Source organism: Pagrus major, chromosome 6 (assembly GCF_040436345.1).
Source record: "Pagrus major chromosome 6, Pma_NU_1.0".
Taxonomy (NCBI): Eukaryota; Metazoa; Chordata; class Actinopteri; order Spariformes; family Sparidae; genus Pagrus; species Pagrus major.
In genome coordinates, this window is record NC_133220.1 from 11,541,352 (window position 1) to 11,553,251 (window position 11,900).

Consider the following 11,900-nt stretch of genomic DNA (forward strand, 5'->3'; position numbering starts at 1 on the left):
ATAACCAGAGGCATACGATGCAAAGCCTGTGGACTCTGGATGGGAGAAAAGCAATGCTACTCAAAGCTGTTACAAAATAAAGGCAGGAGAAATACAAAATATAGATGAAAACCTCATCCAGAATAGTGAGAAAATCTTCAGTGTCAATCATTTGGTGAGATAAGGCAGGGAAGGCAGCTGTGGGTCACGTGGAGTTCAAGATTACATGTTGCTAAGGACGCTGACATTAACATGTCTCGGAGGAAACACCCAAAATTAAACAAAAGAAGTGGGCAGGATGCTGTTGCAGGGGGACAAACACCTACTGTATTTGGTTCCCTTTATACGTGTGATACAACAGAGCTACTTAAGCCTACCAGCACATGTGGTTGCATAGTTGCAATATCAGTCTGCCTGCCAGCTGTCCACGGTACCAGTCGGCACAAGTTTGACATGTTATTTTGAGTTGATTGAGGGGATAGTACTTTAACAGAGACTGAAGCTTACACAGTATCCTGTACTATTTCATATAGACAAAGACATAAAAATGTGTAAGAATGTGATGTCAAAGTTTGCTTTATGCACTTTGTAATGATATATTTAATTTTTGCCTTATAAAATTCTGTCCAGTAAATCTTATTTTAGTGTGGATGCATACATGCATGTATATGAGAGTGACTGCTAATGTTTGCATACAGTATATGTTAGAGATAGCAGAAAGGCAGTTTTGTCAAAAGTACCCAAAAGTCATACATGAGTAAAAATAACAATATCGCTTTATAATATCACTTAGGTAAAAGCGAAAGTTACCCATACGAATATAACTTCAGTATGTTGTTGTTGTTGTTTTTAAAATCTGATGTTGCAATCTGCAAAGTAACTAGTCACTAAAGTTATTAAGTAGATATAGTGAGTAAAAAGTGCATTTGACTCCAAAATGTAGTGGAGGCGTAGTATAAAGTACCAGTAAGTGGAAATATTCAAGTAAAGTACAAGTACCTCAAAATTGTACATGAGTACAGCACTTACTAAAAAGTACTTTGTAACATTCCATCACTGCAGAAACGAGTAATGTGGGCCAAAATAAATAATCCACATGGTTTCACACGAGCAGTAGATTTTTAAATAATATTGTGGGAAAGTATCATACTACATAGGCTACTGAACCATCTTCAACTGGACTATTTTATAACTGGACAGTAGGGGGTGATGTGTGTTTCATAGTCACTGTGCCCGCAGAAGAAGAAGAAGAAGAAGTCGCCGCCAGCTGCCGTAAATGAAGCAGAAGAAGAAGAAGCAGCTTTGTGAGACGGTGGCGAAGTAGCCACGAGCTGTCCGTGGCCTTGAGAGACAGCAAACGGAGATAAAACTCACGTTGCAGGCGAGTTCAGAGTTATTCTGCTGTTTGGACTTTAACGACATGCACAGTGAAGTCGTGCGCCGTAAGGTAGCTGGCTACGTACCGACGAAGCTAAGTTAGCCGGTGCCGCTAGCTAACGCTAATGCTAACGCTTTAGCTGCTAACATAACAGCTGTTAGAACGATTTTAGGAGGTTTGCTCAAAATGGCCGCTTTGTTTCCGTCTCGTTAAACATGTGATAATAAATAAACTGTGAATAACAAAATAAATAACCCGACAAGCTGCTCTTTAGTCTTGCTAGCTAACGTGCAGGCCTACATCGTGACCACATAACAACTAGCGACACACTTAAAACGCAGAGTTATGGCGGTTCAGAGTACAACGACGATAATCTCGAGCTACTGTTAATTATATTATTTTATCTGCTCCCATAATCTAATCTAATCTAGCACTAGCATCGTGCTGTCACGTTACGCCATTTGAGCGCGACCGGTGTTATGTTGAGCTGTCTGCCAGCCGAGAAGTGCAGGCGCAGGGTTGATATTTGGATTCAACATGTTTCAGTCCTGTGAGAGTTTTCTTCTTTATAAAGACATTTCATTGTGATGCTTACTTGCTTACAACCAACGCTAAAGGCAACACAAAACGTTATTTAGAGAGTATAGTATAGCTTTCATTAGCCGATCCTACACGCTGCTCAAAATGATTTTCCTGTTTTTTTCATGTGCGCTTGTTGTGAGACTAATTATAAATCACAGATGAGCTCCATTTCTGCTCTATAAAGACTTATTTACGTTGCAAACGACACAAGATCACATTTCTCTGTCAAACAAAATAACAATGCCTATACCACGGCAACGACCTGTAGCTATGAAGCCTGTAAGTAGTCCTGAAACCCGGAAATCGGTCTGCATTTTTAAACATCCGGTTCCTTCGTCTCAAAGTCTGTGAGGTTTTTTAAATTGTGTTTGGTTTAATGCCTCTAATTAAATGTGGGGACATTGAATGATGTATTTTATGTCGTAGCACAACATGTAAATATCTTAAGCCTGTGGTAACCACAGACCTTATTTCAGGCATTTAACCGAAAATCAATTTCAAAGACTTTCAAACAAGGAAAGCGGATGTGCTAAAATGATTTCTGGGCGATAGGACTACAAGCTACACCACTTTATTCGGGTGGGGTGCAGGGAGCTACCAACAACACCTTGAAGCACCTGTGAAGTGATTTTATTGTTAAACTATAAAGTGGTTATTTTTTCCTTTCAGACGCTCGGGAGCGTTGAATTGAGAGGACACAGAATCCCAGGTCATCAGGGTTCAACTTAAGGTAAGTAAGAGGCTGCTCCTTTGAAAAAGTATACTAAAAATTACATTAAATCATGAAAACATTTACCATAATTCCTGTAATTTTAAATGTCTATTTGTAATATATGTGTGTGTTGGGACTGAAAACATTTAGAGTCTCTTTTTGCTGAAGTCATTGATATTGTTCCATGTAAAAACATGTTGGTTTCTTTGAACGAAGGAAATCATTTCAATTTTGGCTTTTTCAATTCAAAGTCGGCCCATGATTTCATTTCATCAGTGCGATTTTCCTCAAGACTTCTTTTACCATTTCAAGAGAAGAGGATGATTTGAGCATTTGCTGCATTTCAATTTGTCGAAAACAATGTTTGAGAGTTGTCTGAAGAGCTATTTTCGTGAATTCCAACAAACCTACCGGGGCGTGTTTTTCTTGCCCAAAATAACTCAATAAATTATCATCTGCCTTGAGCACAGCGAGACAAAGACGTGATGGGACGCTAAACCTAAATCATGGAACATTTTGAATATCTGATACGGTATACCATCTGTTTATCGCCAAAAATCCCCTTTTTAAAGTTAAAATAGTTTATTACACTGCAGAGGAAATGTTGTGTGTATTTTTGTGGGTATCTATGCTATATGCTCCACTTTCTCACAACAACTGCAGTTGCGGTTTTGTTTTGTGCGAAATGTTTGCGACATCGTACTGCGTTCCGTGAGATGTGTGTTTTCATTCTCAGTTTTCTCTCTAAGAAGTTCTACTGAAAATTAATTTATCCCAAGGAGACCCTTGTTCAAATGGTTATTCTAAGGAAGTATTTCAATGTTAACACGATTTTCCGCCTGCTGAAACCTCCGGACCCAGTGAACAACTACATTAAACAAGACACTATCACACATAGTTTTGTGGATAGTTATGACGGGATAGTTCGTCGTCTGCATTACCACTTGAAATGATGTTTGTGTTGAGCAAAACAGCCCTTTCATCCCTGCATCAGGGGAAAAACTGCCACACCACTGAATTCGCATGGCAGACTTTGATTTTTATTTGTTAATCTTACACTGATGTCCCGTGTGCCATAATTCAAGGCAAGCCTCACAATGCATAAAGCCCCAGCGTAGACTTAAATGATAATATGACGTATAATATGTAGTGTACCATGTACTTTGTACATCAGGCACACTGAATTAAATATTGTCATGCGGTGCAAATGAGCACCAGAGAAAGGCAGGATACAGGAGGCATTCAGAATAATAACACAGGTTTCGGAAGAATTTGCGATTTAACCAGCACTATTTAAAATATTTACATATGCTACATTTCAGAATGAATTTGCCACAGCATTTCCATTGTCTGAACTTTGATGTGACTTTGATCTGCAACTTGCTCTACTAAAACTTTTGATTCCTCCAAGGAATTTGATTTCTTCTCTTAACTCACTGACATGTTTCAGGACCGTGGACGACAATTTAAAGACGCGTATTTGCAAACAAACCGGTGTTTTTCAAGCATTTGAGACGCACGAGGAAAGAAACCGGTAAACCTTTTGGAGCGAGTCATGTCTCACCGAAGAAGTCGCAGCTCATCACCAGGGCGTTATTCACGCTCCTGCAGCAGCAGCGACCCGAGAGACTTGGAGAGAAGGATTTTTGTTGGGAATTTGCCGACCTCCGACATGGAAAAGAAGGATTTGGAAGAAATGTTCAGCCCATACGGGAAGATAGTCGGTCAGTAAACGCAATATAAGCCATCAGTTGTCAATTTCAATTCATGAGAATAGTTTGAATCAAGCAGGCTCTCCCTGAATGTCACAATCGGTGGGAGTATTTCAAAAGTCATTTTAAAAGTGCATTTAGATGTCTAGTATCATTAACTTTGTCATCAAGAGCCGTGTATTTTCATGAATTGCAAGCATGTAAAATTTGTAATGATGTGGCTACTAATAGTTTTTTTAGAATGGGTAAATGTTCTACATAATGATCCTTTATACCCCTTAAAATGCTCCTCTTCCAGGCGTTTCCATGTTTCGTGGGTTTGGATTTGTACAATTTGAACGCATTGAGGAAGCCGAAGCTGCAAAGGCGGCCCAAAAGGGTCGAATATATAAAGGTTATAAAATAGGTAAGCCTCAACTGCAGTAGGTGTGATTGTTTGGCTAAAGAGGATAGGTTTTTATTGGTGCACTGCAAGCAACAAAACCAATTTATTTAAAGATTAATGTTTCCTTTATTTATTTTTGTGTGGAAAATGTTGGATGATTGGGCGTGATGGCTAAAGTGTTAATCCTGCAGATAATGTTTTTGTGTTGATTTAATGGTTTAAATACACAAGCATAGAAAAATCAGCAAATATGCTATCTCAAGGATTAACACTTTACCCATTGATTCCTGTGGATAAAGGTTGTTTATGAAAGCAAGAGATATCCTTTTTTATACATCCAGTAAATGAAGTCACAAAAATGATTAAAATGCAACCCTGTGCTTTCCCACAACTAATCTCACAACGTGTTTGTTGTGCGATTTGACTAAGAACTATTTTAGATTAGATAAGCGTTGCTGATTTTTCTACTTTCTCCTTTCTTTTTGTCAACATGTTACATTATTGGCTTGCAAAGCAAATAAATAAGTGCATTATTAAATTCTGGCAAAGCCTGAATCTCTGAAATCTCTTGTTTTATTTGCACACTTGGTATTTTCTTCATGAATACAAATGTTCACTAAAGTGGGACTGTTGTGATTTTGTTCGTCTCTAAAGGCCAAATTTCAAGATGAAAATCTAGTTAACGTGTTCAAACTATGCTAATGTTTTGCCAGTTTTGAAGGGGAGAAGAATTCCTTAATTTCTTGTTCACCTTAAACGCAATTCGACAGATTTGGCATCTCGATTTGCTCCATTTTGCTGCAATTTTTCTTTTTTATTTCGTCCAGTTTGGATTTTCAAGCTCGGATATTGGTGCTCAGTTTCATTTGGATCGTGGAAGTGTTGACGCGGCCACTCCATTCTGCGTGAACGCATAAACTGATTTACATGTCACTGTTATGTTCAACGTTTGGATTGATTTATTTTCAGATGTAAATATGGCAGTGGAGCGACGGCAAGCTAAACCGCAATCCCAGCAGAGCCCTCCACGAAGGTAAAGTAACGCGAAATGGGTGTGAAGAACTACCATCGCCTCTGAGGTGTCGGTAAAAATCAAAAACAAAAGCGTGTAACTCCTCACCTGTCATTCCCACCAGTGGTGAAATCTGCTTGATGGAAGCTGTCGTACCAGTCAGTGGTTCTGTGGTCTATGGGACAGTCAATACTTCACCTGAAATTAAAACATCTGTTGAAATAAAGACAACAGCCATATGAATGTAATTTAGTGTATTGTCTCAAAGATTCTTGTCTTATGGCTTTACAATGTTCGTGTTCTTTGCGTGACTTCGAGTTCAAATCGGCAACTTTCCAGCTGAAGGAAACGTAATGCGTCTCATCCTACCGCGTATTTATTAGGCAGGTTCATGTCCTCCAACATGGCCTTTAACTAATGAGATGTGTGCATTAAAACTTTTGGGGCTTTTGGGGAGCCGTTCCTCAGACTAAATTTTCACGTTTACGGTTTCTCACCAAAACATTGTGTGTGTGCTTGAGGTCTGATAACCATGTTGGATGATTTTCCTTTCTTGAAACATCTGTGGAGCTGCTGCATTTCTTCACATCACCAACAACAATTAACAATCCGTGAAATAACGTAGAACCGTCAGCAGGATTGTATCACGTCGCCAACTCGCCTGCACAAGATGCTAACACAACGACCCGCTCGGTTCACAAAGGTCCGTTCTCAGAAATGGTGCTCCACAGCGCTCCTAGTGCTCAAAAACTTCATAGGGTACCTTTTTTAACAATCAGAGCATTCCTATACTACATTATTGAAAGTTGGCCAGTTGTTTTGTGTGGACCGAAGGCTAAGATTTGATACTTCTGTGTGGTGTTATTGTAACCAGCACACAGCTGGCCACTTTGATCCAACACTTGTCCACAACGGATGATTCAATATATGCTTCAAAACAGCCTACACATCACTGAGAGGCTTATTTTGTTGAAATTCTGGTATGGGGTGTGGCATTGGGATCACGAGCACAGACCACAAACAGTGTGCAGCAGAAATGTTGGAAGACTAGTCTTTAAAAAGAAACCTTCAAAGACAACCAAAGGGACTGAAGCACAACTGTCATGAAGCATCAAAAACTCAGGAGTCTGTTGTCTTTTTAAAAAAAATAAATAAATAAAATTCTTAGAATAAAGAATTGTGGTATAAAATGACCACAAAAGGCAACAAAAAAATTAAAAAACCTCGCAAGTTTAAGTAGCGCTCAACATGACACATGGGTAACATCAGCCAGGTCACATTTTCAGGATCGTAGTCATGAAAGTCGCAAGTTTTCTTCGATGCAGATCACATCTCTTGGACGGCTTCATATGTGGAAACGGTTGTATTTTCTAAGCAACTGAAAATAATTTCCCTCTTGAAACTTATTGAAAACTAAGTTGCACAAGAAAATTCGGAAAACATGCAATTTTTGGCATGTGAGCAACATCATACTTGCTGCATTGGAATGCGGCATACTGGAGAATAAAACGCAAATCATCGTAAGCGAATAGAGCTAAAGTTGCGAAATTAACCATCGTATTCAAAGAGGTTACACAGCCAAGGTACGGCTGGATTTTATGGTCAGTGAACCTAAAAATGGTTGACGAACCGATATTGTTGCGTACGCGGATCACTGGACATTTTCAAAAGATCGCTGTTGAAAGGACGCTTATCGGAATCACCTCCTGGATTGAATCTGTGCTAGTTCCCTTTGCGTTTCCTGTCGTTCTGCTTCGGTTGTGCAAATAAATATGCCTCCAGCGTATTAAATTTAGATTACCATCTGTAGGCCTCTCCTCATCAGTCTTAGACAGAAGTTCCTACAATCCTTTGTGCTATTTCATAGGCAGCCCAAACTCTAACCTTCCTTGCACTAATTGACATGTTCTCTCTCAGGGCCCCGTACAGCAGTTACGGGGACAGCAAAGAGCCCCGGCCTCGGTCACGGTCACCCGTTTATGGGCGTGATAGCCGTGAGCCCCGGGACAGCCGTGATGGCCGTGATGGACGTGATGGTCGTGAGCCTCGGGACAGCCGTGATGGGAGAGACCCAGGCAGGGACCCAGGCAGGGACCCAGGCAGAGACCCAGGCAGGGACCCAGGCAGAGACCCAGGCAGGGACCCAGGCAGAGATCCAGGCAGGGACCAAGGCAGAGAGTCAAGGCCAGGTGGCCACTCTCGAGACCCTGATTACCGGTACCGCGGCTCAGAAAGCAGAGACAAGGACCTCAGAAGTGATCCACGGGATCCAGCATACAGGTGACTAACGACACGCAGCCCATTAGTTGGGGGTCCAGCAGAGTCGGGTGGTTACATAATTTCCTGAACCTGAAATGTTTCCATACAGCAGAGAAGACTATGACCGATACTACCGCAGTGGCAGCGGTGCTGACGACTATTATCGGAGGAAGGATGCACCCTACAGGGACCCTTACAGAGATCCCTGGAACGGACGTCGTGAGCCAGAGGGTATGTGTACTCCATCCAGTTTCTCCTAACATATTACAATTTATTTGTAATTCAGCAGCAGTATTTATAGTATGTCAGAGCTGAATTATCTGAGTCTTTGTTAACGGGCACTTTTCGGGTCAAAATTGTATTCAAATGCAGTAAAGCATACTGTCATTAATCTTTCCAATCCACTACATCTTCCCAGCTGTAGATGATCGTGCTCGACCAGAAGAACGTCGGCGTAATGAACTGTATCGACAGTACTATGAAGAACTCCAGCGGCGCTATGACACGGACCGTCCTGTTGACTGCTCCGTGATCGTCGTCAACAAGGCGCAAAAGTATGCCCACTCTCTGGTTTAGACGAGCAACACAGATCTGGGACCTGAAATGTCTTTGTAAATGTTTGACCAGTACATTGGATGTTTTCATTTCATATCGCTCCTGTGTGTGTTTGTGTGTGTGTGTGTCTGCCTGTACTTGCTTCAAAAACAACTGTAGGGAGTATGCTGAGACGGTCGGGCGAAAAGTCCGTGATCTGGGCATGGTGGTGGACCTGATCTTCCTCAACACAGAAGTCTCACTAACACAGGCACTGGAAGATGTAGGCCGAGCCCGTACTCCCTTCGCCATCATCATTACCCAGCAGCACCAGGTCCACCGGTCCTGCACTGTCAACATCTTGTTCGGCACACCACAAGGTAACGCAAGATGATAATGTGAACCTGTTGGTCACTTTGGATCACCTCAAAAGTTAAAAGGGACATCGTGTCAAACGTGTATATTTTTCTCTGTCCTTATTGCTGTAGAGCATCGAAACATGCCAATGCAAGATGCCATGATGCTGGTTGCCCATAACTATGACGCCTACAAAGTCGAAAACCGAGAGAAGGAACGTGAGGAGATTGCGAGAAAGGCAGCCAAGATGGCGGACGATGTGTTACTCAGGGAGCCTGACAGAGAGAGCCACCCCATTTCTGTGCTCACAGCCATTACGCTGCTGTCAGAAAACAGGTATGTGCTTTACTGTTTTTAGACTTAAAAATTGAAGCTGTTGAGAATATATGTAGTGTAATACAAGTTTCTGTGACACCTCAGTTACAGTTTGCATGTTACAAAACTTAGACTCTGTCCTTTTTTGGCTTCTGTTTAAAAAATATCCAAATTTGAAATAATCTTTTCCTTTGTGGTTGCCGGGTAGGTTTGTAACTCCAGATGAACTGGATGGTCTCGTTGCGTACCTGAAGGATAAAAGAGCCCGGCTGCTACAAAGTGCTGCAGATCCGCTTGCAGGTAAATGGAAAAAGTGTCATGAAAGGATAGCTTCACATTTTTTCAGAACAATGCCTACATTCCCGTATGTGCATTGAAGGTGTATTTTGTGGCTGTAATAATTGCATATTTGCCCCCGAAGAGATCCCCTCTTAAAGTGATTTTCCAGTCATTTTAATGCAGAACAATAGGGCTGTACCATGCCACTTGAAGGTCCATTCATAACAATGACATTCAAATTCTGAATCTGCAGGAAATTCTCATTGAAGCTTCAAGACAAAAGTGGTATCTTGTACAGCAATAGAAAGTACAAGTTTATGCATATATGTTGAGGAAATGATGAGTTGTATTTTAAAGAAAGTTGATTTAATAAAGCTAATTTAATTTGATGCATAACTTAACTGAAATTGAGGATTTTGTTAATTATGAGAACAGATATTTGAAAACCTTAATGTAAGCTTTGAATGGGGGAAAAAAGGGAATTTGTTATAACACAGAAACACTTTCCTAAGTTGAGCTGAAGTTAATGAGGCCTCAGCAGTCTGAGTGAGACAGAGCAGGCGGTTGTTTTCCAAAGTTTTAAATTAAATTTCCTCGTCGTGTCATTATACCTCCAGTGCAGCTCAGCAAGAAAATGCTGTCATGTGTAAATTGAGGGAATTTGCACTACAAATATTCTAAGCCTCATTAACCTCAGCTCAACTCGATGCATTTTAAACAGAAGACTGGATTTTGTCCGTCATCTTTCATTGAAATTGTGTGGGGTTTTTTTTCTCTCTGCCAGGATGGCAAGGAGGAACAATTACAGCAAACACAAACTCTTTCATTGTGCATGTAGGCTTGTAAATATTATACTAACATAGACTTAAAGACTTAAATATTCTTCTGTGCTAGAATTTCAGTTGCAGTGTTGCTCTACTTTTCTGTGTTTTCTGTTGAATGCAGTTTTCTAACTGAACCTGTCACCCCACAGCTCCAGTCCACGTCCCAGCTGCTGCATCAGTTCACCACGACATTCCGCCCTCAGCTGCCGGACTGCCTCCTCCATCACATTCTGCTCATACGGTCCCGCAGTCCAGCCACCTCAGCCTATCAGCTGGCTCAAGCGCCTCAGCTAACCCCAGCCATCAGCAGGAGCTGCAGGCTAAAATCCTCAGCCTTTTCAACAGCGGCAGCGGGGGGTCGGTGGGCGCTGGTGGGCCTGCTGCCTCCCAGCAGTCCGCCTACGGCTCCCTTGGCCTGCCACCTTCCCAGAACCCACCCCGCCAAGCAATGCCAGGCCCTCCTCCATCTGGATCCCAGGGTTATGGCACCCCGCCGGGCCGTATGCCAGTTGCAGCAGGTGGTCCGAGACCCCCCAGCTCTGCTGGTATCAACTTTGACAACCCAAGTGTGCAGAAAGCTCTGGACACCCTGATTCAGAGTGGGCCGTCTCTCAACCACCTGGCAAGCGCTGGTGCCCCTCAGCAGCCACCCCCCAGGCAGGCCCCTGGGATGGGCCCTGTCCCACCTATGTCCATGTACCCCCGACATTACTGAAGGCTTGTAGTGAATTAATCATTTCTCCTAACGTGACATCCACCTCTCCCTCTTATACAATTGGCACCCATCAGTTGTGTTTTAAAATTTTCCAGCCTTGTATAGGTAGACTGTAGGGACGTTTTGTAAAAGCTTTTTAAGTTTTTATTGTGTTCTTGGTATTGTGTTCAATTCATTCATTTTGACAACTAATCCAGACTACCTAAAGGTCTGCAATTGTTATAAGCCAGAAGATAATTATTCAGTCTTCTTACATGTGAGATGCACTGTGCGGCATGAAGTGTGTAAAGTATATTTTGTTTTTTGTGGATTCATTCTTTTCCAACCACGATTGGTTTTGTTTTATAGTTTTTTAATTTGTAACATTGTTAAAGCAAGACATGATTAAAAACTCAAGACACAATTGCTGTAATAAAATGGTATTGGTTTATTGCATTTTGTGCTGACAAATCTATAAAATGGAACGGGTATCGCCAGAAGCCATAGAGATATAAGCATTTGAAATGTAAGATAAAACTACTTTTTCCTCTTTTTAATGTACCATGAAACACAATAGAGAATAATACATGTTTTTTTATTTTAGAATATTTAACTTACACTGACACAAAAGAAACACCTCCACACTAACTGTATTTGATTTATTTACACGTAGCCCCCTCCCACCCCCGCCCCCAGCGGTTACAAGTGCACATGTACACACATACACACTCCCACAGAACTGAAAGGAAACACACTACGGCTTTACCATAAGACTAGGTACAGTATCAAGGAAGAGTAATGAACGGTTCTGAATGAAAAAGAAAACATTTTCATTTTACTGAAATTTGATACAGGTGTGTCTTTGTGTGTATGCTGTA

At 41.4% G+C, this 11,900-nt stretch overlaps 1 protein-coding gene across 3 annotated transcripts; it reads left to right on the forward strand.

The window, feature by feature from the left end:
• Positions 1 to 1,257: 1,257 nt before the first annotated feature.
• Positions 1,258 to 11,478, forward strand: ncoa5 (nuclear receptor coactivator 5). 3 transcript variants are annotated; one of them, XM_073468205.1, is made up of 12 exons: positions 1,258 to 1,360; positions 2,609 to 2,669; positions 4,102 to 4,375; positions 4,662 to 4,769; positions 5,718 to 5,781; positions 7,678 to 8,040; positions 8,129 to 8,250; positions 8,438 to 8,573; positions 8,731 to 8,933; positions 9,042 to 9,246; positions 9,434 to 9,525; positions 10,478 to 11,478. In XM_073468205.1, exons 3-12 carry the CDS (start codon positions 4,207 to 4,209, stop codon positions 11,041 to 11,043), a joined length of 2,028 nt encoding a protein of 675 aa, XP_073324306.1. In that variant the 5' UTR covers positions 1,258 to 1,360; positions 2,609 to 2,669; positions 4,102 to 4,206; the 3' UTR covers positions 11,044 to 11,478. The 3 variants fall into 3 exon arrangements, with proteins under 3 accessions (XP_073324306.1, XP_073324307.1, XP_073324308.1); XM_073468206.1 differs by having other exon boundaries at positions 8,734 to 8,933; XM_073468207.1 differs by lacking the exons at positions 4,102 to 4,375; positions 4,662 to 4,769 and having other exon boundaries at positions 1,259 to 1,360.
• The last annotated feature ends 422 nt before the right edge of the window (positions 11,479 to 11,900 follow it).